The 23,950-nt window shown below is 40.8% G+C and overlaps 2 protein-coding genes across 2 annotated transcripts in view; one reads left to right on the top strand and one right to left on the bottom strand.

Annotated features, from left to right (window-relative positions):
• Positions 1–974: 974 nt before the first annotated feature.
• Gpr65 (G protein-coupled receptor 65) lies at positions 975–9,475 on the bottom strand. The gene is made up of 2 exons (XM_028777288.1): positions 9,396–9,475; positions 975–3,555 (listed from the first exon to the last, which is right to left on the bottom strand). The coding sequence occupies exon 2, from the start codon at positions 3,118–3,120 to the stop codon at positions 2,107–2,109; it is 1,014 nt and encodes a 337-aa protein (XP_028633121.1). The 5' UTR covers positions 3,121–3,555; positions 9,396–9,475; the 3' UTR covers positions 975–2,106.
• An 8,747-nt stretch (positions 9,476–18,222) lies between these two features.
• The window catches only part of Galc (galactosylceramidase), a 58,695-nt gene continuing 52,967 nt past the window's right edge, over positions 18,223–23,950 (top strand). Inside the window, exons 1-3 of the mRNA XM_028777285.1 lie at positions 18,223–18,384; positions 21,317–21,385; positions 21,558–21,621. Of these exons, the coding sequence (XP_028633118.1) occupies positions 18,238–18,384; positions 21,317–21,385; positions 21,558–21,621 (280 nt within the window). The 5' untranslated portion in view covers positions 18,223–18,237. The remainder of the gene's footprint in view (positions 18,385–21,316; positions 21,386–21,557; positions 21,622–23,950) is intronic.

The following is a 23,950-nucleotide window of genomic DNA, read 5'->3' as shown; positions in this document are numbered from 1 at the left end:
AAGATTAAAAATAAATAAACCTTGAGAATAGGACCCTACACTGTTTCTGCGTTTCATAGGAAGCAAGCGTTAGGGAAAACACTGCAAAGTTGCAAACAATGGGTAAATGAAGGAATTGGCTTCCATTTTAGATTATCAAAAAAGCATGAGGTAAAAACAGCTAGAATTTCTTTTCCCTTCCAGAAAGACTTTCAGTTTAATGGGAGAATCTTAATGAAGAACTCTGGAAGTCCTTAAAGATTCAAGGGCTAACTTTTTCAATGCTGAATGAATTCAGTCATGTCTAGAGTGTTCATCAGAAGAGTTACCTCCTGACTTCCCCATCACTGCCCCTGCTCTGAGAGAAAATGCAAGTTGCTAGAAGGCTCGGGCAGCCTGGCTTTAGAGAAATTAATTATCCAATATTTTCAGCCAACATTTTAGTGTTAATTATCTAATGATAATGTTTTCATTAATGGTTGTGAAAGTTTGTGTTTCTCATGTCTCAGTAACTAAAGAAAAATTCTAAGCAAGTTTCTATAATTACTATCTGTATTACTTTTATTTTTAATATAATAAAAATAATATAAAATAATATAAATATAAAAATAATATAAATATAAAAATAATTTTTAGTATAATTACTATCTGTATTACTTTTATTTTTAGAGGTATAAATTAGTGATATGGCTCTCATTCCCACTAAACTCAACAACTACATTAATTTTTTATGCATAAATAAAGAAAGAAAAGTATTTTTTAAAATGCCATAAAAGACAAAAGTCAAGCCTGGAAATCAAATCAGGGTTCTGCGCTCAAGGACTGAATCCACATGACTCTGAAGTCACCCAATCTATGTCTGAGTTTTCATATATTCATGGGATTAAAAAAAATCTTTACATGTATTCTTACAGGCTGTCATTGACATTAAAAAGTAATCAAATGATTTTAGCTACTCTATTTTTAGTTCTTTATGTTTAGTCTTTAAGCATATATATGTCTCAGAGTGCACACAGGATTTATTAACTCTATGACAGCATTTTGACTGGAAAATGCGGCACATGGATATACAGCACCAAGGCAAAGTAGCTTTCCACAGTGTGCATACTTCATCATGGAAGACCGATGGAAAAGTACCGCCATTTATGCACACGTCCTGCTGCAAAGATATCAGTCCTTGTGATTGTCAAGCTTTTGTTTCACAATGGAAAAGACCAAAGTGACATCAAGCCACTTACTAGCTGATTATTTTTGCATATAGAGAAAGAATATATAGGGAAGAGAAGAAAGAGAAGGAGTAAAGGAGAAAGTGGGGTAGAAAAACCTTCAAATAGTCTTTGTTTAAAAGAAATGTCTACCCAGGGCCTACTTAAAACTAGGCAGGGTCAATTCCACAGTGAAGACTTGGAAGATTTATCAAACTTCTTTTTCATATTATAAGTAAAAAGGGGGGGGGTCTATGAGTATAAGATTGCCTATAAATATCTATTTGTCTGGAAGGAAACTTCTGTCAGTTTCAATGATCGTATATGCAGCTGTAAATATAAAGAAATCAAGACCAAAATACAAAATCCATTTACTTTTACTATATGTGACTCTGTGACTACATCCCCGAATGTATGTAAATTCCATGAGAGTTCATGAGAAGATTTCTTCTATAACCCCAGTAAGTACCGAATGGAAAATCCCAGTGCACGGAGTGGCTTCAAATACTTGTTAATGAGTGTGATTAGGAGTATTTAGTAGTTACATTTGTTGAAGACAGGTGTATACAGATGAGAAAACTGGCACAGACAGACTGAAAATCCGAAGACAGAGCAACAACAAAAAATCATAATCATCAGATAGAATGGCCACTGATTTAAAGACCAACAGTCCTACACGACTCTTAGGGGTTATAGCACAGAGAATTGGTACTGAATCAATGATGCCTAGTCGTTAGAATACATACAAGATAATACATTGCCATACCTTACTTAATAAAGTCAACATAGGAGTCGTACAATGTACCTTAAAAATATTTCTACTGGGGTAGACTAAAGTATTTGCACTTGGTTCTCCTATGTCAGGTTTCTTTTCCAAAATATAATTTCCATTATGCAATACCATGTAAATGGCCTCCACCTTTCATTCCATAATCTCTAATTCTACCATATCTCTTGAGGACACAGAAAATATGTCCCTTTTTTGTCCTTGGTATCTATTGTGTTTCCTAGTACACGATTTCAACATGTTCCACATATCAGCTCTCCCTGTCTCAGTCACAAAACAGTACAGAATTGGATCGGCGACGCAGTTTAGACTCGTCAGTGCCACGGTGATTCTGTACACCGTGAATGTCTGCTTTCCAGACTCGTCGCTGAAGTTCATGTTGCCCTCTAAAATGCAGCGGATGAGCACCATCACGTGGAAGGGGGTAAAGCATAGGACGAAAGTCAGCGTAATGCTAGCAAGCAACTTTATGATCCTTCTCTTTTCGCTGTTTTCCGTGGCTTGGTTGTGCTGCACAGCTTGGTAGACTTTATGGTTGCAGATCATGATGGTGATCAAGGGTATTGCGTAGCCCATGCACGTCCTGAACAGGTTGAGGTTTATCTGCCATTTCTCCAGAGGGTATTTGTCATAGCAGAGAGTGAAATTAGATTTGTTCGCGTCACAATACTCAACACTCATTTCATCTTTCCACAGAAGGATAGAGTTAAAGATGGATTCCAATATCCAGATAGACAAGCTGGTAATAAACGCAAATCTTCTTGTTCTTAGAAAGGAAAACCTCAGAGGGTAGACGACTGCTAAATAGCGGTCCAAGGCAATGCAAGTGAGGAACGCTGTGCTGCTGTAAAAGTTCATGTAGGTGAAGAAAACACTTCCTTTGCACAAGGCGGGAGAGAAGGTCCAGTTGTCTTTATTCCAAGTGTAATTTATCCAGAGAGGCAGCGTCAGGGCATACAGCAGGTCTGACAGTGACAGACTGAAGAGGTAAATTCCTAGTTCATTTTCCTTCTTTGCTTGCAGAAAGGATACACATAAAGATCCGATGTTGGCTGGAACGCTGACTATAAACACAAATATGTAGACCACTGGGAACAAATAGTGGTCCAGGTCATGCTGTTCTTCAACACAGGTGCTGTTCATCGTCATTTTGTGTTTTTGTTTTTTTTTTACAGTGGCAATTACATTACTTCTTAGGCTGTAAACAGGAAAAGGAACCTTGCCTTGTATGTTTTCAATGTTATGTTCTCTTTATTAAGGTTCGTTTCTCTCAAGGCTTCCTTGTCTTTTGACGTTCTGATCAAATCATCCACACATTTAGAGAGTGGTTATAGATCAAATTTTTACACAGATTATTACTGCTAGACATTGGGATCCAAGCTCTGGGGGGTGACTTAAAGAACTTAATGGGATTTAGCCATCAGAAGTCTTCATGTTCAGTAGCATGGGATTTTAGCTATCGCAAAAGGTCACCGCCTCTCATTTGTCCTTTTGAATCTTACAGGAGATTGGAGATTGGTGCAAATGTGAATATTCTGGTTTTATTTTCATACCATTTGGCATTCTTTTAAAAGTGTCCTGTTCCTGTAACAAAAGATGAACTAGAATAGGTTAGATATGTGTAAGGTCTATAACCTTATTCTAATCATGACTTTAAAGCTGTTTTCTCTAATTTATTGAAAATAAGAAATATTTTAAATTACAAAATACTATTTAACTAAACCAATGAACTTTAGCAAATAAAATCAGAGATTTTTTTTGTCTATTTCAAATAAGAATTGCTCAAAGGATGAGAGCTTATAAAGGATGATATTTGCCACCAGACAATGCCCAATAACCATAACCAAAGCGTCTTAAACCATTAAAGCCATTTTTGGTGGTTAAAGAATAGAAAATTTAATTATTTGGTTGTAATGAGCAACTACTACTTTATTTTGTTGCTTTGGAGTGTGAAGTGCGTGGCTACACAATTTATAAGTTTCAACTTAGTATTCAATATCAGTATATGGCATTTCCAAAGTCACATTAAGAGAATATTTTTATAACATGACTAAGTAGAGTTTGAATATAATTTGTTGAGTGTTCATGCACAGGCAGCCTTCCCTCTTCTGTTTGTCTTTTGTTTCTTATGAAATGTAGCTCACTGTGTCTCACTTATAGATTCCATAAATGGGGAACCAGAACCATCTCTATTCTGGGAAAATGTTGTGATTATCAGCTTCCATCCTTAGAGCTGGTTATCACTGAGGTTCAATCCTTTGTAAAGTGACACTGTCCTAGAGAAGGTCTCCCAATCCTTTGCTGGTAGGACCTCACGCTAGTTTTGATGGCTTACAGGATGGGACCTTTTCAGAAAGCTGCCCATCGGCGGCATCATTCTCTTTCCACGTATACATGAGTTCAGAACACAAAAGGGTTTTTTTTTTTATCACAAGGCATGATTCTGGTACTGGGGGAAAAAGTCACGTGTGGGATGTATGTCACTCTTAAAGAGAAAAAGAAGAACTCCCAAACTGTCTGGTTTTCATCACACTTAAAGATATGAATAAGACAGGCAGAGCAGACTGTTAAAGCAATAGCAAAATATTTGTGATGGAAAACAGACATGAGAGCTGGGGAGAGGGAGGTGAGCAGGAAGCTGTAGGTATACCTGAGCTAGATGTGGGTGGGAGGATGGCCAGGGCTCCTGGATCAGAGACACAAGACACAGAATTCCCACCATGAAGGCCAAAGGCGTTCTTCTACCACCACACACTGGGATCGAGGAGGCTCTCACTTCAGGGAGAGGGCAAATCAGGAAAGAGATTAACAAGTTCCAGAGACACAGACAACAGAGAAAAGCTGGCAAGTTCCTTACTTTGGCCTGGTTTGTACAAGGAGCTAAATTAAAACAAAAAAATATCTCCTGAGTGTTCATAGACTCTAGCAGATGCTCACTTAGAAAGGATCTGAGTCTGAACCATTAGTTTGGTTCGTGTGACCTAGTCACATGGTTCAGTTTCATTAGCCAGCATGGAAGTGTGAATGGAAACCTCAGTGAGACACCACGAACACACTCGCCAGAGTAAACTGCATGGTGGGAAATACCAAGTCTGTGGGTGATGGAGAATGCTCAAACCCATATATACACTAGGCTGGAAAACTTACACCTGTAATACGATTTGGTAATCTTGTTACTAGATGAATACACACATATTTCCTAAGCAGCAGGCACTAAGATCAGAAGGTTTACAATACTACTGTCTGCAATATTCACCAACTAGAATGCCCATTGGCAGTAGAATAGATAGCATACATGGTATATCATCATCATCATCATCATCATCATCATCATCATCTCTATCTCAATGCTTGCATTGATCATGGGGTTCCCAATGGAGAAGTTAGAAGACTGAAGGAACTGAAGGGGATTGCGGACCCATGGGGAGAGAAATAATACCAACCAACCAGGGCTCCCAAGGCCTAAACCACCATCCTGGGAGCACATAGGGAGGGGACCCATGGCTCCAACTGTATATGTAGGGAAGGATGGCATTGTCGGGCATAGGTGGGTGAGGAAGTCCTTGGTCCTGTGAAGGCTGGATGTCCCAGTGTGGGGGAATTCAAGGGTGAGGAGGAGGGAGTGGGTGGGTGGATGGGGGCATATCCTCGTAGAAGCAGGAGGGGGGGATGGGATAGGGGATTTCTGGGGGGGAAGGGGATAACATCTGAAATGTAAATAAAATATCCAATAAGAATATAAATTAGAAAAGGTAAATCATAATGTGTTAAAAATATAATAAAAAAAGAAAGAGCTGAAGATTAATAACACAATGCTGACTGATAAGACAAACACAATAGAGGGCATATTATTGGATAAAAGCCAGCCCAGTTTATACGGAGTCAGGACAGCGAGTACCTCTGACAGGGTCAGGTAACACTGAAGGAAGGTGGGAGGGGGGACTTCAGAGTACTCAACAGTACTCTGTTTCTTAATGTGTGTGCTGGTTTACTGAGCACATGCAGCTTGTAAAATGATCAAGCCGCAGACTTGGTTTGAACAGGCCCAGTTTGTCAAAGCTGATTAGGTTTGTTTAGGATGTTCAATGGTTGACTGAGGCTAGACAGCATCCTGACAACATGTCTGACATGTAAGCCTTGCTAAGAAATACAATGTGCTGCGTTTTTTTCTTACATGAAAATCAATAAAATCAATAAAAAAAATTTAAACAGTCATGGAAAGATTCACAGAAGAAAAGAGTTTGTTAAATGAAAAAAGTACCTTTTAGGCACCTAGAAGAAATGAACATAGAATTTTCTCATAAAGAAAGGCTTCCTCAGGCTGGACTTCAAAGAGCCCTGAGAAATATGATCACATCATGGATTTTGCAGGCAAATGGATGGAACTGGAAAGTATCATCCCGAGTGAGATGCATACCCAGACCCAGAAGCACATGAATGATATGTACTCACTGATAAGTAGATATTAGCCAAAAAGTTCAGAATACCCAGGATACAACTCACAGACTATAGGAAGCTTACCAAGAAAAAAGGCCCATGTGTGGATTCCTGAAACCAATACAGAAAAGTTAGACGAAGGACTAAAGGAGCTGAAGGGGATTACAACTCCATAGGAAGAACAACAGTGTCAACTAACCTGGACCTCTTAGAGCTCCCAGAGGCTAAACTAAAAACCAAGGAGCATATCTGGGCTGGTTCATGGTCCAGGGCACATGTGTAGCAGAGGACTGCCTTGTATGACCTCACTGGAGAGGATGAGGTTAATCCTGTGGAAATTAGAAGCCTAGGAAAGAGGGATGATGGTGGGAGTGAGGTGGGAGTGGATGAGACAGTTGGGGAGCATCATCTCAGAGGTGTGGGGGGTAGAAGGGATGGTGTGAAGAACTCAGCAACTTTTGAAATGTAAATAAAATATAAAGATAAAAAAATACCTGAGAGAGAGGCAGGGGTGGGGGGACTCTAAGAGAACTAGGTGCAGGAAAACTTTAAAGATAAAGGAATACACACGTAACACAAATCATGTGTATTTATTCAGTTTAAAGAAATAAAAAGGTGGGAATCAGAACACAGGATGGATGAAGAGAAAGAAAAAAAAATAGCAACTGTGTGATAGCTCCTTCTTGTAATCCCAGTGTTTGGGACACTGTGGCTTAGGGAATCACCACGAATTTACAAGCAGCCTGGGCTATACAATGAAAGCATGTCTCAGAAGAAGGCGAGGAAGAAGGTGGGGAGAGAGGGGACGTCAAAACCAAATAGCCTTATTTTTCCTCTAAAAATTAGAGTAGACTTTGTTGAATAAAATGTAATAGTAAAAATTCCTCAGGAGAGAACATTAGTACAGGAAACTAAAGAAATCAGAAAAAAAATCAGTGTAAAAGAAAAATGGAAACAGGAAAGATCCATGGAGAGTAAACCAAAAAGGTCAGTACACGTGTAACTGGAACCCCATACGGGAAGAAAGGGAGATCAGTGAAGCACACGTGTAACTAGATTCCCATAAAGGAAGGGGAGGTCCGCGAAAAGCAATGTGCACAAACACAAAGGCTGACTGATTTCTAGAACTTATGAGGGGCATAAAGTCCCCTGAATTATGAAGTCTAGTGCCAGAGGTGACAAAGTGAAACATCTGTACTTAGTGATCAAACTGCAGAGACCAAAAACTAAGAGGGTGGTGGTGGTGGGGAGTGGGGAAGTGCCAGAGAAGAAAGATGGATTATGTACAAAGGAGACATTTCAGACTGACATAGGGCTTATCAACGGTAACCACTGAAACCAGAGGCCAGACTGTTCAGGCTTCTGTATTCCAAGAAGATGGCTGTCATCCTATAATCGTATTTCAAGAAACGAAGCAAAACCTAGCATTTACAGATAACTACCACCAGAAAATTGACTCTTCACTTCTTGAAGAAACCTTTAAAGGTTCTTCGTGAAGATAGAAAATGAAACTCTGAGATCTGAACCGCAAGAAGGGAAGGACCTGCATAAGCTGCTAAGGAGTGGGCTCTGATGAATGTCAGTATCACACACTTGGGTCGGCTTATGCACCCCTGGGAAAACACCTAAACTATAAAGGTCTCCTCTCTTGAGACAGGACCAAGGACAGATGGGTGGGCAATGGTGTCTTCCTTTTTGTGTTACTAAGTGAGTATATGTTTGTTTCCACAAAAGCAAAGACAGAAAAAATTATTCTAGTGAGTTTTAGAGTTCTCAACAGAATACATTTCTTTAGCTATGAAAGCACTTCCTGCCTTGCTGAGATCAGCCACCAGCCAGGGTGGTTTGATGAAGCAGATAGCATCTTGTCTGTTGAGCAACAGGGGCAGTATGTGCTTGTGGTTGCTTTTGGAAAGGTTTTCAAAGTTCTTGGGGGGGGGGCGGAATCTGTGGTTCTTCTAAGTTTGTTTCCTCTCATGTAAGTTGGTGCTTAGGCCACAGGGTTGCTACGAGAGTTAAATGAGATGCCCTGTGGGGCCAAGAGCTGAGCAAAGGGAAAGACTTCACCGTATGTTAACGTCACCAATGTACTGTTTCCCCTTCTAGTGCCCCACAGATCTCCTAAAAGGAAGTCATCCTTGACTGTTAGGCAAGCCACATCACAGGCTAGCCTAGGGACTTGGTACTTGTGATGCCAAGCCAGCATTGCCGATAGCTCTAGTTAAGTCAATGAAAGTGCATTTAAAACAAGATATACAGAACATATTATTCCTGTATCTTTCCAAATATTATTTAAGACACTTTAGTGAAATTTTGAGAATTTTTGCCACCCTCCCTGAAAATATGAATGATCTAAGTTTAAATCTTATGAAGTGCTAAAAAGACAATCTATAGCATAGCCCTGAAAATAATATAAATAACTGATGACAATAGCTAAAAGGAAATTGCTTGCATACAGCATTACAGAATGCTAATCACCTAAAGCATGCTTGCTGCCTATCAGGTCACCACATGTCTCCGGTACTATGACAGTGATTTATTCACAAATATCTACAACGGATGCTTAATGATGCTGGAAACATAATTTTCTAACCTCATATGATTTCCGGATGAATGTAAAAGCTATTTCTGGACCCCTGTACTGGTGAGGAAATAATAGCAGTTAGCTCTCCTGTCCAGGATGGCAGAGATTCTTCCTAAACCATCAGTTTGTCATTACTGCATCCTGAGGAGAGAGCTGAGCACTCTTTGTTATACCTGTATTGTCACCTCACCAGTTTTAAGTTTGAGTTCTGAGATTCCCGTACCACTACTCGAAGTAGAAGAAACCATGTGTCTTCCTCAGTTGCATCTCTCTCACAAAGCTTGGTCTTGGTACATTCATAAAGCCCAAACTAGATGAAATGTTACAGACACTGTTGATCATTACGCCGAAAGTATACTATCTACTTTGAAATTTTGTTCTAGTTTTTAAATCTCATACTCACCCCTGTTTCTGGTGGGATGCTTCTCTTGACTGAGGAGGCTGGCAAATCTGCTTGTATCAAGAAGAGAAACCAGCAGGGTTGTGGGGACAGGAAATTGCGATCGTATTTTGTCATAAGCCAATGAGGAAGCAGCCTTTTAATGAGAAGGCTTACTTTATCTGAGTTCAAACAAAAGGATCCTTCTGTACTTTAAGTGATGTTTGGGTCATTTATTGTCCTGTGATTTTCATAACCCATTCTCTTTGTATCTTAATTATACATGTATACTTATATGTATGCCTTTTTCATGCATATGTATGTGTCTGATGTGTGCACATGTGTGTGCAGCTGTGTCACCGGTATGCACACTTTTGGAAACCAGGAATGTGTCCTGTTTGCCTTGCTCTGTCCTTATTTCTTTGCGCAGGTTCTCTTACTGGTGCTGGAACTGGACTGGTGGCTAGCAAGCTCCAGTGATCTTCCTGCTTCAGCTTGTCCAGTGTGTTGGGGTTACAAGCTGGCACACAGTTATGCACAGCTTTTTACTTGAGCACCAGAATCCTAGCTCGGGTGCTCATACTGTGCAAGCACTCTTCCCCAGTGATTCGTCTCGATATCCTCTGCTTTTGATGCTTTTCTTAATGGGATACGTTGCAACAATTTAATCCTTTCAGGTCTTCATCCTGTCACTGCATCTGTCATTAGATTGACTGTGCAAACATCTACACAGGCCCTGACTATTCCGTGGAAAGGAGCACACAGCCATGTAAGAGAGGGTCACTCAGTGACACCCTGGATGCCACAGAAGCAGAGGTAAACACTTGTAGCTGCGTATGAATGAAGTGTGATGATTGACCTGGCTGTGAGGATGGAGAGGATACTGTGGACCAGTTTGGGATCAGTTGCTTCATGGAGAATAAGGCAGAAGAGGTAGATTGGGTTTGGTGGTTACTGTGGTTTAACAGCAAAAATAAGCCAGCCAGGATATGAGTAGGTCAAGTGGGCCACCTTTGGGAGAACTTTTCTTCTGGGGACTAATAGCATTTGATGTATAGTATTTGATTATACAATCATTGTCTCTTCCAGCAATCCTCTGGGAATAGAAAACAGTGATTCCTAAAAGCAGCTGATGGGACTGGATCATGAAATTTGAAAATGTGTTTGTGAGTGCTGTAGATTATTATTTTAAAACGCTAATGCAGTACTTTAACAAGGTAAAACTATAAGTAGTTTAATGCAAAGTAAAATTAGTTTCTAGGACATCCTACTTTTGAGAAAAGTTAGACATCATTTTTAAACAGCATCCTAATAAACTTTGATTAGAAATTAAGGCAAGGATATTATTTTGTAAGTATGAAATCAATTGAGAGTGGAAAATTCTAACTTAATTTTAGGCTCTACTCAGGATATGCCAAGTCTGTGTTTGTAGATGAAAAAAAATGTGTTCTTATGATATAGCTGAGACATTTCTTCCTGAAGTTAACTAAGGATTATGAGGGAAATGTAAAGGCTTTTAAAATTTTCTTAATATATCTTTATGAATCATAAAAATATGCCCGACTGTGGTGGCACACACCTTTAATCCCTGAATCTGGGAGGCAGGGGCAGTTGGATCTCTGAGTTCAAAGTCAGCCTGGTCTCCTCAATGAGTTCCAGGATAGTCAGGGTACACTCTGTTTCAAAACCAATCAACCAACCAAACAACAATAACAAAAAAGAATTATAAAAATAATGAATTTGTGAAGTATTCAAGAATTTGTAAATAACATGTAGTAACTGAAAAAACCTCAGGATATATTGTCATTGAGATGATGGAAAATTAAGGTAAAATGTAAAAACAATCATGACCTGAGGCTTCAGGGCTGGGGGTTGGGGGTTCACTTAATGCACTGTTTCCCTGGCAACCATGGAGATCTGCGTCTGAGACTGAGGAGCAATGTCAAAAAGCCAGGGATGGTGGCATGTACTGGGAAGTACTGGGAAGGGAGAGGCAGGCAAACTCTAGGTTAGAGAAAGACTTGTCTTTAATTTTAAAGAAAAAAAGAAGAGAATGATGAAGCCTGAGGAACAAGTCCCAAGGTGTCCCTCAGGTTGACACACACATCTGCACACATATGAATCTGCACACATAATACACACACACACACACACACACACACACACACAGAAACAAGGGGATTAAAAGTGTGCCAGAATGAAAACAATAATGTGTCTACTCATGACTATAACCCCCATGTCTGTCTGTCTGTCTGTCTGTCTGTCTGTCTGTCTGTCTCTCTTTCTCTCCCCCTCCCCCCTCTCTCTTTTGCTTGGTTTTGCACATTTTTCTAACTATTGTTTCTATTTCATGGGCACTTCACGTTTTGCACAATATCTAATTTTATCTAGATAGACCATACTTCTGTTTTTTCGAGAAAGAGTATTTTCACATCCATATCAAGTATCAATGTACTTTACTCTTCAAACACTGGAAAAAAAGAGGATGTAGTCAGAGAACATGAGAAACACAAACTTTTACTTCTGCTTAAAGAAGAAAAAAAAATGTTAGTGAGCAAAACTTGCTTACTTCACAAAAGGGGACAACAACTTTTATGAATTCTGCATCTTGTTTAGTTAAAAATGCAGTGGTAACATATTTAATCCCAGTGGTATTTAAATGAACAGTTGGGGACATTTCAGAACTAAGAGACATGGAGGCATTTTGACCATATAAAGGCTGAATCAATAAAAAAACTTATTCAGAACATTGGCTTTACGGGGTCAGAATTTTTGGGCAGTTTTCTGATCTTCTGAGACCACAGTGAGCAGTCAACACTGGTCAGAGGCAGCACACTTGGGCTTAAAATGGGAAATGGGGCAAATGAATGTGGACTTTGTGGATTACAGCTTCTCCGTGTTGCAGACAGTGTGGGCAGCTATTCTGCTGATGAAGAACATTCCCCCCTCTTCCTCCTTTTTAAGCTGCATCACTTGTCTGGTGCAATTTCCAAGATTAAAAGTAGCGAGCAAATAGGGCAGGATCAAGTTCTGATGTCCTGTTACGTACTCTCATTTTTATTTCTTTTTATACATTTAATTAGTCATGTTTGTGGCCTAATGAGAAAGGGTTCTTGGCAGAAAGTGATAGTGGAAAAGGCTATGAATTTAGTTTCAAAAGAGATCGAGAGGAATGGAAAGGCTGGGGTTTTGGGCTACTTGCTAGGGGGAATCTTCCTGATATCCAAATTCAGTTGTGAGAAATGCATAAAGTAAGGGCTTTTAGAAAATCAAGTATGAAGAAAATAATATAGCTTTTTATTAATTAAAAATGGTGAGGGAAATATCTGGGGTTAAGTAAAATGGACTATTGAGGATAATGTTCCGTCGTAACATTAGTGCGGCTAATAGAAAGTTTGAACGCTGTCTGCCTTTGGTGTTCTCTGTTGGGCAGCACTGTGCTGGATGTTGAAACCGTCTCTCTGTTGAATGAACTGTGTCGAGGTTTGAACCTGAAATGTTTCGCAGAACCTATGTGTGAACTTGGTCCCCACTGGCGGTGCTGTTTGAGGAAGGTCTTGGAAACCTTAAGGGCCAGTAAAAATGGGTCTTGATTTTGTCACTGTCTGTTTCCTGGTTGTGGACACAAGGTGACCAGGTCCATGACACCTGATGCCCTGTTATCCCTGTTGTGATGAATTATATCCTCTTCAATGCTAAGACAAATAAACCCTTTCTCCCTCAAGTTGCTTCTTGCCAGTTATTTATTTACAGTGAGAGAAAAATACAAAATAATGGTAATCAACATAAACTGTCATTTTCTTCAGCCCTGGGAGCTCAGTAGGACTCTAAAATTCCTCTCTGACAGTTGATATTGACAGTTGAAGAAAGACTAAGCATCCTTCCGCTGCAGCACGGGACTGAAATCTCCTGGCTTTCTAGTACTTGAACAAATCTTTGCAGTAGACATTGCTGACAAGCTACAGGTCGAGGGGGCAATTTTCACGGTGGGAGAATTCGCTGTCATGATCACATTCTCCAAGGATTATGTTCAGCCGGCATTCTTTGATGCAAACAACTGAAGCTGTGGCCACCTGGCACAAAAAGTAAAGTGGTCAGGATCTGGTCCATGATCTACGCAGAGACCTGAGGACGAGGCTTATAGAAATGGTTAGAGATAAAGAACAGAAAGCCAGGTCACCCCACCTGGACATTCAGGTTAGGGTGGCACTGCTGACCCCACTGTGCTGGGCCCTTTAGGACACTTTAGCTGGAGTCTCTGTGGTACTCCTAGGTTCCAGGGCAATAGATCCACCCTCAAACTTCTGGTTACCCTTCCAAGGTCAAAGTGCAGCTTCAAGGAACCGACTGAAGGGTCTGATTACTGTCAGAGCCTTCACTGAAAGCAGGATGAGGGAGGATTTGCTTTCTTCATTCTAGAAGGCAAACTAATTCTGCCTCCCAAGACGCTTAGCACTGGGAAGCAGTGATAGGCCTGGATTATTATAGAACCAAAACTCAGAGCAAAACAAGGGCTGGAGAAATGCCTCAGTGGATAAAGGTGTCGTCATCAAGCCTGCCGACCAAAGTTTAATCCCTAGGAGCCATGTAGTGGGAGAGAACCTCTGACCTCCATGTGTGTACAGCGTCCTGAGTGTGTAACCCCCTAAACAAACCAAGATCTCATAAAAGGAGAAGAGAGATAAAAAGCCTTAAAACAAGAACACACACACACACACACAAACCCAAAAGTGCACTCAGTCCGCACTCTATAATAAATCTAAACCAATATAAAAATAGAAATCTATTTTCCCTGGATTTGCTGAGATGTGGGGAAAAAGGTACACTCAAAATACACTGCTGATAAACTTGTAAATCATTTATGTCGCATGTTGTATTGTCATGTGCTGATTTTTGAGTGCTGTGTGAATATTAAATTGACTGAATCTCCTATTGGTGCATTGCCGGCAACAGTTTGTAGAGTGGGAAACTCAAGTCCAAAGGGGCTAAGTACCTTATCCATAATCTCTGCCTATTAGGTTGGAGGAGAGAGATTTGAGGCCAAGCTATCTGGAGATTAAGAGCCAAATATTGTTACCACGGTTAGTTATGGTTTTATATGCAAGTACTCTTAAGGAAAGCCCAGTAAACAATGTACAATTTACTTCACATGGATTCTTTTCTATGAACAATTTTCATTGCTGTCTAAGGCTATGAGTTAACAGAACTCCATCATGCATTTTAAAACTTTATGTATATGGGTGCATGTATGTACCAGTTTGCACGTCCAGTGTCCATAGAGGCCAGAAATGGGTGTCAAATCCCTTAACACTGGGGTTACAGATGGTTATGCTCCACCACATGGGTACTGGGAATCGAACCTGGGTCATCTGGAAGAGTGGTCATTGCTTTTAATCCTTAGCTGTCCTCTGATTCTCATTATGTGTGTCATACATGCATACTACATGTGTGTGTATAATTTTAATATATATTAACATAATATCTATAATTTGTATGAGTGTGTCTGTGAGTGTATCCATACATGTAAATCTTATATGTGTAATATATGTAATACATGTCTTACATTACATGTTTATGTAATGTGCATGAATGTGTCTGCATGAGCTTGTGCACACACATATATGAGTCTGCATGTTTGTAGATAGAGGTGGGGCAGCCAGACTAGGGTGTTGGCTGACTAGGCATAGCAGTTAAAGGTGTTTGCTGATGCCAGACTTGGAAGGTACTAGGATCCAAACTTTAGTGCTCCCGCCTCTGTATGTAGTGCTCTCAACCCTGAGCCATATCACCAGCCCCATAATCACATATTCTTCTGATGGAAGTTCATTTATAAGTCTGTCAGAAACAACTGCTATCAACAATTCACTCCAGAGTTGAAAGCTCGGACCTACAAGCAGCTATTACAGGATGTCTGTAAAGAGACAAGCCATCATATCCTTTCAGACTCTGGGGACACCTCAAAGGAATGCTTCCAACTCTTTTAGTGAGTCATTGTTTCATCTCATATCCTCATGTGACCAGTGACTTGTTTTTAAGTTCAAGACGTACACACTGAATATGTGTACGAGTTGGACACTGCTTAGAAAATGTGTGTACATACACATCGTGATAGAACGGGCTGTTAGGAATCTTAACCAGCACTTTTGCTTAAAAGGCGAGATTGCTCATCTTTCTCAAAAGATTATAAGTTTTCTCTTACTTTAACTTACAAAAAGGAGAAGTGTAGAGGAACATAAATAGGTTACTCAGAAACACTTCTATTTAAAACCATTTAAAAGAACACATTTGAAATGTGAGACCTGGGACCTTCCTCTTCTAGTCTGATGTCATTCATCCTGAATCCATACATTTAAGAGAAACTAAGAACATGATTGCTTCTCTGATAACTGTGATTTCTCTTTATCTCACATACTGGTGAACTTTCTTTTCCAGTCTGCATACATGACTTTGTTTAAACGGAGATATTTTTTGTTTCCCGAGTACAGATTAGAAATTGTAAACAACAGCTGTATGCTTTGATATATGAACTGTGGTGCTTCCAGGGTGGGTACCATTTTTGTTAATGGTTTGTTTCCTATTCTGCATCGTTCACACATTGCACAAAATCTGTAACCTGTCTGCCAATAGAAAGTTGGAATGGCATCCTACAGGATGGCATATGCTGTATGTTGGCTTCAACGTGCTGTTTTCAGAAGTGTGGTATTTGTTCCAGGTTTGGTGAGAGACCCTGCCTCAAAAATTAAGGTGGGAGAGTTGGGGAAATGACTCAGTAGGTAAGAACACACTGCACAGCATGGGAGACCTGAATCCATACCTTAAGCCCCCACATAGTATACACACACACACACACACACACACACACCTAAAGAAGAATAATGAACAAAGATACTGTATTGTCCAGAAAGACCGTAGAGATATCACAGGCTGATTACGGGCTTTCCAAGTGATTTGATTTTATCCCTTCATATAATTTCCCATAATTGTGTTTGTGGTGGTTAATCTTCATTATCAACTTGACTGAATTTCGAATCACCACAGAACACACCCCTGGGTGTGTCTACGAAGGGTCTTCCCTGAATGGAACAAAAAGAAGGAAGTAAGCTGAGTGCCAGCTTTCACCTCTTGGCTTTCCTGACTGAAGATGAAACACACTCAGGCGCCTCAGTATGCTGCTGGGGAGACTCAGCTGCCAAGGAGATAAGCCAAGAGAAACCTTTCTGTCTTTTATTCTGTTACAGCAACTAGAAAGTACTGAAGACAGCAGTCGTCAAACACAGTCTCAGGTTTGTTTTTAAGGGATAACACAACTTACTCCATAGATAATTATGCAAAGACCTACGCTCCCTTAAGCCCGGCGCATTTGTCTTCTCCTTGCCACGCTGCTGTCTCAGGGGCTTGGGTGGGAACTCACTGGTTCTATGCTTTCCACTAAAGGAATGTTTTTTTTTTTTTTGGTGGGCGGGGGAGTAGCTTTCTACAATATTAGGGGAATTCCCAGGACAGTTCACTTTCCTAGCACATCAGTTTACTGACAGTGGAAGTTAGCTTATTGTAGTTTCAAAGCAGCATAATATTACCTTTGCCATTTTGGGGTCCTAAGAGTTAAACTTCTGTGACAAACTAGATGGACAAAGCATACAAATTTAAGTTCCAGGGCACAGGGCACACTCTAAGAAAATTAAGATTCCCCCACACACACCCACCCATCCAATAAAAACAGGTTAGTGACATACGTGCTGAAACTGATTAGGAGCAGTTTAAGTTGCAAAACGTTCGAGCAGGCATGTCCAACCTTTTCTTATCGTGACACTGTCAACTGTAGACTTCACGCTTGAGGTCTGCACAATCGAGGTTTGTTTCTTTTTTATCATAAAAAGTCTTTTGACAATGTTTTGAATTAAGTTTATGTATAACTTTAGGGTGGGCTGCTTTCGTAGCTATTATCTTGTCTGCAGTCACAGGCTGGATGTACCTGCTAGGGTATTTAACTGGATAGAAAAGTGAGTAGGAAGGTAAGGGTTACTGTAACGAGGGTTGGCAAACATTACCACTTCCTATATTTTAGTCATGGCATCTTTCATAAGTGAATTTCATAGTCACTTACGAAACAGAATAAAGGTCAGAGTATCCTAGATCTTTTTTTTTTTTTAGGTCTCTTAATGCAAAATAGTCATTACATTATAGCAACATTTTAGAAGACTGATCTCATGTTCTCTTTTAAGTAATAAAAGACCTGGATATAGTAAACTACTCGATCGAACAGAAAACTTTGTCAACTAGCATTTGCTAAGTGTCTAAGTGAATCCAACTAAGATTTCCGGAGTGCCTGTTATCTTACTTTTATTTAATCCTGACTTGCTGTTCTTCTCGGTGGTTTAGAAAAATTCAGGGTCCTCAAGCCAAGCAACCCAACCAAGATGATCGCTTAACTTAGTTAGGGCTTAGTTAGGGGCTTCAAGCCAGGTCCTTATTGCTGTTTCCTACTGAGAATGATCTATTAGGGCAGGACAGCCCTCTTCTTTTGACAGTTGTTGACCATTCACTTCCCAATTCACTAAGATGATCCATCAGGTGAGGTAGGAAGAGTGGTCACTAAGTAATTACACGCAGAGACCGGTCCCGCCTCTTTGACACAGAAGTGACAAGGCAAAGCTCGCTCAACCTCTCCCCGCTCAACACTACAGCGGCTGCGCGGACAGTTCAGCCAGCCCGCAGCCCTCACTTAAGATGGCGAAAGCTTCCTCAGCCGCCCGCTCTTCTTCCTCAGGGAGGCGGTCTGGCCCGCCTCCCCGGGAGCCCCAGTCACGTGACCCGCACAATCGCTAACAGCCAACCTAAGGCTTCCCAGCAACGCCAAGCAAAAGTCATGACCGCCGCCGCGGGCTCGGCGAGCCGTGTCGCGGTGCCCTTGTTGTTGTGCGCGATGCTAGCGCCGAGCGGCGCCTACGTGCTAGACGACTCCGACGGGCTGGGCCGGGAGTTCGATGGCATCGGCGCAGTCAGCGGCGGCGGGGTGAGCGCGGGCTGGCGGGAGGCAGGAATGCGGAGGAGCGCAGGGAATGCCGGGGTTGCCCCCTCCCACAAGCCCCCGCGGCGTTGCCTGGTTAGCGAACGCCGCTACCCGCGCGCCGCTTGGCAATGAACCCAGCCTGGCAGTTAGATTGGAACCGGGAGCCCGAGGTCTCGAGGGAACAGGTGTCTGCTGCAGTCAAGTGGCCAGGGCTCGAGGGAGCCTTCGTTCTGGATCGCCGGCCAGGGCTGTCCTTGCGACGCTGGAAAGGTCGCTTCCAGAAAAGCCAGAGAGGGACCGCGAAGCCTCAGCGGGATGCTTTAGTGGTTCCCTTCCTTCCCAGGGAGTTAGTTGGTGGGGCAGTGAGTCAGAAGATATAGGTAGGGTTTGGGGACTCTTCTTGAGCAGTGAATAGCACCCTCCTCACCCCTCAACCCCGTAAGACCTCTTGACTCTTTAGGGTTGTGTAAAGCCTGAAGCGATCTGGGATATTGTTTTAAAAGAGGGCCACCTTCATCCACTAACAGAAACTGCCAAGTGTGTGTGTATGTGTGTATGTTGGAAGGGGGGATGGATGGTGGTTCTCTAGGGCGCATAAGAATCATTAGGTGTATTGGCTAAAATTTAAGTTCCATTCTGACTTTATAATAAACACCAGTTAATTCTCAAAAGATGAGGTCTTGAGAGAGATTTGTTGATTCAAAGATCTCAGGAGTGGGAAGTGGTTTTCTTTTAAGTTGAAACCTTAAGAGTAATTTTAGATCTACAGAAAGCTATCCTCAGTACTATTTATTTAATAAACAGCCAATAGTTCATATACAGCCTTAACCTCTCCTTTTGATATCTTTGATAGTAAACGAAATGTATCGGCTTTTTAAAAAAAATTGAAATTTCCAGTATCCCAATCAGTATCCCAGATTGCTTCATTTGCTTAATTCACTCAATTTTAAATTATTAAAATAATTTCATAACCTGGTGTGATGGAGTAAACCTTATTGTGTGTGTATGTGGTGGGAATGTTTTGTACATCTGAGTGCAGGTACTTAGAGGCCAGAAGCAGGTCACTGTGAGTTGCTGTCTCTCCAGCCCCCGAACAGATAAATCTATAAAATAGTCAATTAGTAATGTCTCTGTACTGTGTTATGTGTTAGACAGTTTAGGAGAACAATAATGAATGAAGATGGATGAACATTTTATTTACACACCAGTGTGTGCGTAAAACATGTTACCTAACACACTTGTAGCAGTACTTAGATTGCTCTCTCTTGACTTTCACATATTTAGGGAAAGCATTTTGCTTTGGCGGTTGACATGTGGACTTCAGAGGTGGCTGGAGTCATTCTGGTCCAGGACACTCCCCTCCTGGTTTTGACAGATTATTTCATGTCCCTTTGCTTAAGTTTCTCTTCTGAGGGAACAAAGTGACAGGGGGCAGCATTATGAGGACAGGCGTGATTATCCAATTGTGATTCTTGTTATGTCTTAAGGATTATGGAAGAGGAAGTTGTTTTAAGATTTTGTGGCAGGATGCTGGGAAAGTGTCCTGGTACCCTAGTTTCTAATACTACAACTTCAGCTTCAACAGTGCTTGTAACCACAAAAGGGGTAGTTTGACCATCAAGAGACACAGTTACCAAGACGCAAGCTGTTTATGGGTCCTTGTCCTATCATGTCTTTACTGCTGCCTAACTAGAGACACAGCCCTGAAGACACAGCTGTGATTTTCCCTGGTTGCCTTGTATCTAATACCTTGTCTATTCATTGATAATGGCCTCCCAATGTACAAGTCTTTGATTCACTATTGGTTTTATAATTTCTTTTTTTTTCATGCTGTCTTCTGGGTCTAGGTGTGGCTAAATCTTGTTAGTGTGTGTACTATCTTTTTTCTTTTAAGATAACACAAGTTTATTTATGGGCCAGAAGTCTAGGTCAGAGTGTTGGTAAGGATATACTCGTTGCAGAGGTTCATGGGAGAATCTGTTCCTTGCCGCAATTCCAGACTTTGGTTGCTTCTCATGCTCATTGAGTGCCTGTACTTAATAATGCAAATGTTTTTCTGTTTGTTCTGTTACCAGTCTTATGTGAGGTTTTGTTCATACAGTCTTGCCTTGGGGATCATTGGGAGGTCAATCTTAGCAATAGCAGATCGAATTTATAAAGTTGAGGGAGGTATTGTCTCCTCTCAACATAGCTCTCACATAGCTGTAAGATATTGATAGGTAAGACTGTCTGAGATTCATCTTATTTATCCTAGCCCCCAGGTATTGATGAGTGCTCTTAGGATAGAATATTTCAGTTTCAAGATAAATTTAGAATCATGCTTGTATTAGCTATTTGTTGATATGACAAAATACCCGAAAACAACTTAAAGGAGACAGGATTTATTTTGGCTCTCAGTTTGAGGGTTTGGTCTGTCGTGGTAGGGAAGGAGGATGTCACATCCTATCTGCAGTTAGACAGCACACAGATGACTGCCAGAGCTCAGGTAGCCTTCTTGATTTCATACAGCTTGAGGTGTCAGCCCATGACATGTTTCTACTCACACTCAGGGTAGGCCTTCCTACTCCAGTTAACTCTAGAAGCTCCCTCACAGATACACCCCGGAAGATTGTCTCCCCAGTGATACTCCACCCTGTCAAGTTGACAGCGCTAACCATCACAGTGTAGTAGCCTTTATTGGCTTATCTCTCAACCAACTCTTACACCATCATAAGAAAACCTCTTAGCTCTCAGAAAAACAATAGGCATCTACACCCAGTGATTGAGTGCAGACCAAATAACATAGCAAATGACTCAATAGCTCCATTTGCTCATTGCTGGGTCATGCATTTTGTGTGTGTGTGTGTGTGTGTGTGTGTGTGTGTGTGTGTGTACACTATAGACAAATACAGATGATAATATTTTTTTCATATTTTTGAAAAATGTTTTTCCCCAGGCAACCTCCCGGCTTCTAGTAAATTACCCAGAGCCCTATCGTTCTGAAATACTGGATTATCTATTTAAGGTAAGGAAGAATAATCACCTCATGGGCCTGTGGTGTTTTGAAAGTATAAGTTCAGCCTTAGAATTTCTCAGCTTTCCGATAGAAGTTTGTTTTTTTCTCCCTGTTCGACCCAAGGCCTCTCCGAGGTTTTACATGCCAGAGCATATTAATAACACTGTTCTTTTTTCCACAGCCAAACTTTGGTGCCTCTTTGCATATTCTAAAAGTGGAGATAGGTGGCGATGGACAAACAACAGGTAGGAGGATTTGGAGGGATTTCCCTGACAATTTATCTATACTTAAACATATGGGACAGAAGGACGATCACCTCATTTGAGGAGATTGCTCTTCAGCGGATCAGGCTTTACTTTTCTCTTCTCATATTTTCAGGTGCGTGCACATGCGTATGTTGGACTGGGTGACATCACCTTGCTGGTCTGGCTTTTCGTATTTTTTATTTTTAAGAATCATGTTAAACGTAAAATTTCCAAAATAGTATTGAAAGTCTAAATTGCTCATTGAAGTAATCACTAGAGAAACAAATCCAGCTTTCTAAAAATCATGCACATTTGCAATTTTATGGAAAAGTTATAAGAAAAATTTAATTATGTATAGAATATGTAAGATGTTATTAACTTTAAAAAATGTATTGTAAAGTACAACTAATGTATTTTAGAGACACAGATACAGCTTTAAAAAAACAAATATAATTTAAATAAAGATACAACCTTCATAACCAAATTTTAAAGTACTTCTCTCAGTAATTAAATATACTTAATGCTTATAGACCAAGTCCACTAATATTGCTTGAGAGCATTTCTGTGTGTTTGTCTTCCTGCTAGTGATTTCATGGTAATTTTTTAAAAAAACAATTTATGTTATAAATATGAGTGTTTTGTCTGTATGGGTATATGTGTACCATGTGCATACTTTGTGCCTGCAGAGGCCAGAAGACAGTATTAAACTTCCTGAAACTGGTATTTCCCATAGTTGTAAGCCATCGAATGGGTGCTGGGAGCCAAGCCTTTACTGCTGGAAGAACAGCCTTTACTGCTGAGTCTCTCTGAATATGTACTCCTACTGGAGTCTTAGGACAAAAGCCCTGGCTTCCAATGTAATAACCTAGGTTTGGCCACTTATCAGACATGTCAGTAGTGACGACAGGAAGGCCCCCTTATCATCCAAACAACACTGAGTGATTTAAAAAAAAAAAAAAGGTCTAGTGACCTGTGGCTTTTCTTTGAGAGTCCAACAAGGACTTTGAGGCTTTATTGAAAAGGGGAACGAAGATCTGTGGTTTGGTTAGCTAGAGTTATGCATATTTGGCAGAGCAGTAACCTTGGTCAGGCTGTGGTCTGATGGTTCATTCTTGAGGCTGCTACTGTATGACCCTGAGAAGTCTTCTCCTTTGAGAGGGCAGCTTGATTAACTTTCTAACCTACAGGCTTGTGGCTCTTTTGGGGTAGTTTGAACCTGTTGTGATAAAGGTGTTTGTGGATCGGAACTGTTGTTCTTAGAATCCAAGGTAACTGCCGGGCAGCCCAATTTGGAACTCAGAAGGAAAACAGTCAAAGGAGACAAAATAAGTCAGAGAGGGAGAAAATGAGAATGAGGTAGGTCAGTTACTGGGCCCTACTTCAGTATTTGTACTTGATTTATGCTGAAAGAAAAAACAAGTGAAAATCAAAGCTGATGGGAACCCCCGTAACAGAAGCTTTTCTCAAAAAAAAAGAAAAAAAAAGTCTTACGTAAAAACCTTCTACACGGGGAGCTAAGGATGATGCGGTGCATTTGCTGAAGCTAAATTAGAGATAAGGACACATGAGGGACATTCTTAGGAGTTGTCATGCTGACCTTAATTAAGAGATGGGCCAGGATAGTCATCCTCATAGGCCCCACATAGCAAAGACTGCTGTCTGTGAGCCATGCATGAGTGCACATGAGGACGTTGGCCTCAGAGGCCTACCTCTGGCCTTGGTCTTGATGTTTCCTCTGCTGGCCTTGAGTGCTAGCACAGGACTTTGCTATCGTTGTAGTAGGGAACGCATATTCACCTTTTCTTAGAGCTTGCTGTATCATGACTGTGGGGGTTCAGGACTACAGGAGTTCACAGCCAGGGTTGGGAGGGAGACTTGGGATGATGTGGACTTGAGAGCGGAAAACCTCAGAGAGATTGAAAGCTCGGCAGAACTTAGTCCTGGGGTTGTTCAGTAATAAACTGTGATAGCATTTGTCTCTGTACTGCTTTTAAGATAACATTGTGGCTTTTAAGAACCTTACAGTGTTTAATATAATGAAAAATATGAAATAAGATACTTTGCAAAGCCACCTTCTTACATAATTCTCATCTGTACAACTTCTAAACCAGAACTAGAATACAAGAAAAATACTACTTTAAAAAATTGTTTTAGTATGTGTTTGCATACAGGGTGTGTGAGTATGTGTGTGTGTGTGTGTGTGTGTGAATGAGTGTGTGTGAGAGTGTGAGTGTGTGTATGTGTGTGAGAGTGTGTGAGAGAGTGTGTGTGTGAGAGTGTGAGTGTGTGTGCGTGTCTGTGTAAGTGTGGGTGTATGTGTGTATGGGAG

Source organism: Grammomys surdaster, unplaced genomic scaffold (assembly GCF_004785775.1).
Source record: "Grammomys surdaster isolate TR1022 unplaced genomic scaffold, NIH_TR_1.0 279, whole genome shotgun sequence".
NCBI lineage: Eukaryota > Metazoa > Chordata > Mammalia > Rodentia > Muridae > Grammomys > Grammomys surdaster.
This window is presented reverse-complemented; position numbering and strand designations above follow the sequence as displayed.

What these genes read in the sequence shown, in the direction of transcription:
- Gpr65 (XM_028777288.1), bottom strand. Translation starts at nt 3,120, where the DNA reads ATGACGATGAACAGCACCTGTGTTGAAGAACAGCATGACCTGGACCAC.